Source organism: Punctularia strigosozonata (genome assembly GCF_000264995.1).
Source record: "Punctularia strigosozonata HHB-11173 SS5 unplaced genomic scaffold PUNSTscaffold_1, whole genome shotgun sequence".
Taxonomy (NCBI): domain Eukaryota; kingdom Fungi; phylum Basidiomycota; class Agaricomycetes; order Corticiales; family Punctulariaceae; genus Punctularia; species Punctularia strigosozonata.
This window is the reverse complement of record NW_006767433.1, coordinates 172,231-178,963: the sequence shown is the minus strand read 5'-3', so window position 1 is coordinate 178,963 and position 6,733 is coordinate 172,231. Positions and strand designations below refer to the sequence as shown.

The window sequence follows — 6,733 nt, the reverse complement described above, 5'->3', positions numbered from 1 at the left end:
TGATTTAAGACGCAATGGTATGCTCTAAGTGTATACATGACAACTAGATAACTATTAATGCACCTTAGGATGCCAGCCATTCCTAGTCTTGACCCATCTAATGCCAACTTAGGAAGGATGTGACGTACACTAAATCGTTCTGCAAATCACTGTTATGTTTAGTAGCAGTACAACAAGCCATGTATATACTTCGTAAAGTCTGCGTAGAATCGACGAGGTATCATGTATGTTTGCCGTATACCGTATACGCTCCGTTTTGAATCGGAGTATCAGATCGGGGCTTAAACGCGTAACACAGCCACGGTTAGCGATGCTTACTAATTACGGGCAGGGAGATACCAGAGCAAGCTCAGGTAACTGCCGACTCTACCCGCTAGACTATGTACCGTGGTCAACGCGGCGATATCGAGATGCAGTCCATACACTCTGATCTGGGCGTTTCAAGGCAACGATATCGATATGCAGTCCTTAAACTCTGATCAGCGTGGCGTTCGCCCACCGTGTTCACGAACACGAAGCAAGCCGTGTCCGCTTTCGACGTTGTATACAGCCATCGATGCGCGCTGTGCGTCCATATAAGACCACCTACCTGAAGCTCTCGAGCTAAATGAACTGCCCGTCCGGGTCTCTCGTCTAGCCAGCTAGCCAGCTCTCACTGCCTGGACCCGTCCCGCATCCTCCAGCTGGAACGAACCGCTTCTTCTGAATACTCGTCGCGCCAACCTCCCCCCCCCCCAAGAAAAAATGTATCCCACCGCGCAGATCAAGCTAGCGCAGGACGAGGTGGACGGGATCCAGCGCTCCTTACCTGACCGATTAGCTACCGCGTACATCCAAGCTCGCATGACCGTCCTCGTTGGCCTGCATCGCTGGATGCAGCACGCTCATGTGATCGAGCACGGAAGAGCCGACCATCTGAAGGAGCTCAAGGATCTCTGGGACCTGTGAGTGCTGCATTACCTTACCCTCCCGCGTTTCCACCGACCTATCCCCCCGGGGGTTCGTTCATGTCCCAGGCTGGAGCACGTACGGAAGTTGATCCCGTACATGATCGAAAGGGCGAAGACGCACCCGGAGCTGTGGAACTCGGAGCGCCCGGGATCGAACGACCCGAGGACCATACCGGATGCGGTCCAGTCCTACGTGAGCAGGGCTCCCCTGTTCCGGTTGTCCGTCCTGGTCAGTAGTGCGCCCGCGGTTACATATCTCTATCACCGTAGTTTCTCCCGCCCCTCAACACCCATTTTCCACTCCAGCTCGCTTGCAACCCCCGGTACCGAGCGGCGTACGACGACGCGCGGGAGCTGATGCATCGCGCGATATCCGACCACCGTCGACTGCTCGGTTTTCCCCGCGACGAGACGGCCATCGCCATCGCGAAACGAACGATGCACCGCGCGTGCGCCGACTTTGAACGACTGGAAAACCTGGATTCCAGGTCCATCGCTGCCATCTTTCCGTATACGCACCCCGCTGCTGCACCCGTGCACACACACACACCAAAGGTCAAAAGATGGACCGGGCTGACGTTTCCAGAAATGCGTTTGTTAGGATCCGAGAACACGAACACGAAGATCATGCTCGCGGACGCCTCACACCCGTGGCACTCGGGGCGAAGATCGACGGCGACGGTAATGGCGACAGCAGCAGCCTCAGCGTGGAGTCGGATCGTTCGTCTCGTCGTACGGCCTGATTCAGCCATGCCGTAGACTACCTCACTGTGCTTTGCATAACGGTCGACAGTAAAGACGCGCGTGTTGTCTATTCAAGAGCGGGGAACTTAGTAAAACTCGATCATGGTGCCGGTCACCAGTAGATCATGGTTTATCAGGTTATTTCCTCCAGAAGTCGCGTCGGGTGTTTTTTTTTTTCGCTTCATGTGCATGAAATCTGAGAAATTCTATCAGCGTGTATCGGGCGATTGAGTGGGGAAAGCTCTTGTTCTGCTTGCATATACATGTTATTGTACTGCATATAATGCCACGACCATCCTGTCAGCTTCTTGATCCACGTGGGTAAAGTCCAACCCAGAGTAAGTATAGCGTTCCACGAAAGGAAGGCGTTATAGGTTGACATTGTTCTCTCACCTTCCGCCGGTCTCCGTACCCGGGCTCGTTATTGTAACTGTACCCAGTGGACAACGCCACTACCGTGGTCAACGCAACGATACCGATGATGCAATGCATGAAAACTCCGATCTGCGTGGGCGGCGTCTCGAGGAGACGAGCTTGCGTAAACTTGCAATTGGCGCGATAGCGGCATTGTTTCACGAACACGAACAAGCCGTCTCCGTTTTCGAGGTTTTATACAACGATCGGTGTGCACTGTGCGTCCGTATAAGACCGACTCAAGCTACCTTTCCCTGCCCTAGTCCCGTCCCGCCTCCTCCAGCTTTAGAACGAACGTGCTCCATCTTCGTCACGCCCGACCCTGCCTTACATATGGATCCCACCGCGCAGATCAAGCTAGCGCAAGACGACGTGGACGAGATCGAGCGCTCCTTCCCTGGCCAGTTAGCTACCACGTATATCAAAGCTCGCACAATGGTTCTCGTTTTGCGCCATCTCTGGATGCAGCACGCTCATGTGATCGAACGCGGAGGAGCCGATGATCTTAAGCATCTCAGTGAACTCTGGGACCTGTGAGTGCTGCAATACCAATACCAATACCAACACCAACACCCCACACCTCCTCTCCCGCGTTTCGACCCACCCATGGCCCCCTTGTTCTCGTTCGTCCCCAGGTTGGAGCACGTACGGAAGTTGATCCCGTACATCGTCGAAAAGGCGAAGACGCGCCCGGCGCTGTGGAACCCGAAGCGCCCAGAACCGAGCGACTTGATGACCATACCCGAAACGGTCCAATTCTACGTGAGGAAGGCGCGCCTGTTTCAGACATCCGTGCTCGTCAGTGCGCTCCTGGCATATCTCTATCACCCTGATTCCGCCCTCTCTCAACTCCTTCTTCGCTCAGCTCGCTTGCAATGCCCGGTATCGGGCGGCGTACGACGACGCCTGGTCGCTGAAGTCTCGCGCGAAGAACGACCATACCCGGCTGCGATATGGCCCCGAACGGGGTGACGACACGACCGTCGCCGTCGCGAAAGACGCGATGGAACGCGCGAGCGTCGACTTCTATCGACTGACAAAGCTCGATGCCAAGGCCGTCGCCGCCTTGTTTCCGCGTACGCACCCTCGCCGCTGCGCCCGTGCACGCCCAAGGGACCGGACTGACGTTCTCACATATATGCGTAGAATCCGAATCCGAGCACGAAGATCGTGCTCGAGCCGCGCCCAAGCCCGCGCGGCTCACCCGCGCTGATCCGTCCCAATTGTGCGAACGCCTCGCGCCCACGTCACCCGGAGTGGAGGACGACAGCGATGGCGAAAGCAGCAGCGCGGAGTCGGTTGGTTCGCCTCATTGCACAGCCTGATGCAGCTATGCTGTAGACTACCCTTGGTCATCTCGAATTGTATTCACCGCGCTCCGTATCTGCGCATAGACATGCAGCGCGGTATCCGAATGAGCGGTTCTTTGCACACTGGGTCATCATTCACTGTGTGGTGGCATGTGTGCCCAAAAAACAGGTAGTCATCGCGACGACGGTGCTGTCCGCAGACTCACAGGCCGCATGTGGGCTGCTTACGTCCCGAAACGTCTATAGCGGACTGCATTCACCACGCCAACTATCTCTGGGACAATGTATCTCTCAAGGTCACGTCGATGATGTCTCCACGGTACGTCTATATAAGCACATCGATACTCCTCCCCCAGTCAATCGACCGCGCATTCCAGATCTCTCCTACTCTGGTGTCATATCAACTCCTCCTACTTTCCTTTGATCTGCAGCCCGTCCCTGCAACACCCTGACTACGTCACCACCGTTCCAGAAATGGCTTCTTCCGCACATCGCGAGCGGACCAACCTGCCGCAAGACGAGCTGGACGAAGTCAAGCGCTTCTTATCCGGTCATATGGCCACCACGTACTACCACGCCCGCATCACGGTCCTCGTCGCCCGCAACTGCTGGGTGCAGCACGCCGAGCTGATCAAGGAGGGAGCGGACGAAGAGCTCGAATCGCTCTGGAGAAAGTGAGCAATCGCGGCCTTGTTAACCTTTTTCCCCCCCGCAAAGCCGAGGTAATAACCGGATTTCTTCTTCTTTTGGTTCTTCAGCTTGGGTAAGGCGGGCAGATGGCTCCTGGACGCGATCAGGGCCGCGAAGAAGTCGTGGCTGTCGACGGCGCTGGGCGTATCCCCTCCCGTGCGCGATGCGCTCCGGGCTTACGTGGGATTGGCGCGCCGGTTCCGTCAAGATGTTCTGGTCAGCTCGCTCGCCTCGCCTCCGCATCGCCCCATACCCGCGGAACCGCTGATATGTCACCGTGACGCACCAGGACGTTTGCAATGTAGCCCGCCTGAAAGGGTCGGACGAGGCCGCCAAGTCCTTGCGGGACCGCACGGTCGCCAGCTACTCCGAACTCGCCAACCTGCCCGAGTTGAACGACGATCAGTCCGGTTCCGGTCTCCTGTCGCGTACGCCACCATTCATTACGTTCTGATCATACGAAGGGGTGGGGGGGGTGGGGGGGTTACCTCCCGAGAACGGCAGAACTGACTGTGTGCTTCATAGCGCTGGGGTCCGAGTCGGGACTGCCTGGTCAGGCTCCGCCCAAGCCTGCGACAGCGGGAGTCGCGCAGGAACTCGAAGATTCGTCGCCGTTGGCCGAACGTTTCCGACGCGTGGTCAGGGCCGCCGACGACAGCGCCGGGCACGATGGCTTGACTGGCCTCATGACGCCGCCCGATCCGGCCGACCTCGTCGAAATCTACAAGCTGCAACAAGAACTAGACGCAGGACTTCCCGAGACCGCGGACGAATCAGAATTTGGCCCGGACGTGGATGCTTGGTACCGGTCGTTTATGATGGATTCCGAACCGGTATCGTCGTCGTGACGTGGAGTAGGTCCGTTTCCAGCGTGAGCGTACGCATAATTATATGCCCCCCCCCCCCCTCCTTGAACGTGCCAGCATTCTGTATACGTACTCGGACCATGTGTACCGCGAAAGTGATGGAGCGACGTTGTTACCGCGACTTGCACCGGTGCGACCCCGATCGAAAAGAGGTGCTGTTTTTGCGTATATGTTCACTTCTTTTTTTCTGGATGGTTCTGCTTGTCGGGGTCGGTATACACTGCGGGAAACAGGCTGAATCTGGTAAGAAATAATTGGCAAAATGATTCAGAAAAGCTATGAGCTAAGTTGATCCAAATGATGTCAAACTTACTTCAAAGAGACCGGGAGAGTAGTCATATTTTTGACATATATCTTGAGATAAACCTGTCATAACTTCAGATGTCAGTAACAACCATAGTTATTATACGATAGTTTTGTTATATGTTTTCCCCAGATTCCAGGGATTTCCCGCTGTGATACCGATACGCGCACTGTGGGTAAGCAAGACCGTGACTGAAACGTTCGCGTTCTTACTGGACGACGGTCGAGAGACGAATGAAATAGCGTACAGCCACCGGTCAGTCAGCCGTTTCGCCGATCCCGGGCTCCGAAGGCGCGCAACTCCCTCGCTGACCTCATCTTTCTCTCCGACTGTGCAAACGTCGACTACGGACGATGAACGCTGCCACGCAAACGCGAAGTGCCCTCAGGCTGCTCAGAGATGCGGCGAAGCCGACGAGGATACCCCGCGCCGCGCTCGCTCGCGCCATGGCGTCCAGCGCACGCCGACGACCGGCGACGTTGACAACGACCAACGCCAGTCGGTGGTCACTCAGCAACGGCATACAAAGGAGGGCGCCCTCTCTAGGTACAATTTCTTACTCCTCCTCACCCCTGCTCGCTCTTCTGAACTCGTCACGCTCCCCTTACTTTTAGTACGGACGATGTTCATCCAGACGGAGAACACGCCGAACGACGACTCGCTCAAGTTCATCCCGGGCGTGCCGGTGATGACCGACGGCTCGGCCGAGTTCCTCGACACGCGCGCCGCGCTCGCCTCCCCGCTCGCGCTGCGGCTGATGGGCATCGACGGCGTCCGCGCCGTCTTCTTCGGCCCGGACTTCGTCACGGTCTCGAAGGAGCGCGACGTGCCGTGGTCGGTCGTCAAGCCGGAGGTGTACGCGACGCTCATGGAGCACTTCTCGTCCGGCGCGCCGCTGTTCCGGAGCGAGGAGGAGCGGCTGAGCGCGGGCCCGCAGGACACGCGGATATTGGAGACGGACTCGGAGACGGTGGCGATGGTGAAGGAGCTGTTGGACACGAGGGTGAGGCCGGCGATCATGGAGGACGGGGGCGATATCGAGTATAGGGGCATGACGGAGGACGGGATCGTGCAAGTGAAGTTGAAGGGGAGCTGTAGGGGGTGCGATTCGAGCACGGTGACGCTGAAGAGCGGGATCGAACGCATGTTGATGCACTATATCCCGGAGGTGAAGGGCGTCGAACAGGTCAGTGGATCATCATCCCTACCTGACGTAATACTGATATCGCGTTGTTAAACCAGATCCTGGACCAGGAAGAGACGATCGCTCTAAACGAATTCGAAAAGCTGGAGCAACGGTTGCACCGCGACGACGCCCCGAAAGACTCCGCGTAAGCTATCCAGCCCACCCTCACGATCCACCCGCCCCGCTCACGGCCCGGGATCCCCTCCCTCGCAGCATGGCGCAGTACATGTCTCCCTGAGAGATCCGCTGAGAGTCTCCCACTCGCATCC

At 57.1% G+C, this 6,733-nt stretch overlaps 3 protein-coding genes across 3 annotated transcripts; all 3 read left to right on the top strand.

Moving 5' to 3' along the window:
- Positions 1 to 744: 744 nt before the first annotated feature.
- Positions 745 to 1,709, top strand: PUNSTDRAFT_40844 (uncharacterized protein; the record flags this gene model as incomplete). Its single annotated transcript, XM_007378010.1, has 3 exons — positions 745 to 944; positions 1,017 to 1,179; positions 1,257 to 1,709. 3 exons carry the CDS (start codon positions 745 to 747, stop codon positions 1,707 to 1,709), a joined length of 816 nt encoding a protein of 271 aa, XP_007378072.1.
- A 732-nt stretch (positions 1,710 to 2,441) lies between these two features.
- On the top strand, positions 2,442 to 4,956 carry PUNSTDRAFT_123330 (uncharacterized protein; the record flags this gene model as incomplete). The annotated part of the gene is made up of 10 exons (XM_007378009.1): positions 2,442 to 2,641; positions 2,744 to 2,906; positions 2,974 to 3,184; positions 3,255 to 3,406; positions 3,588 to 3,633; positions 3,665 to 3,737; positions 3,850 to 4,092; positions 4,177 to 4,324; positions 4,398 to 4,536; positions 4,634 to 4,956. 10 exons carry the CDS (start codon positions 2,442 to 2,444, stop codon positions 4,954 to 4,956), a joined length of 1,698 nt encoding a protein of 565 aa, XP_007378071.1.
- A 944-nt stretch (positions 4,957 to 5,900) lies between these two features.
- Positions 5,901 to 6,613, top strand: PUNSTDRAFT_58743 (HIRA-interacting protein 5; the record flags this gene model as incomplete). Its single annotated transcript, XM_007378008.1, has 2 exons — positions 5,901 to 6,464; positions 6,521 to 6,613. 2 exons carry the CDS (start codon positions 5,901 to 5,903, stop codon positions 6,611 to 6,613), a joined length of 657 nt encoding a protein of 218 aa, XP_007378070.1.
- Positions 6,614 to 6,733: the final 120 nt, after the last annotated feature.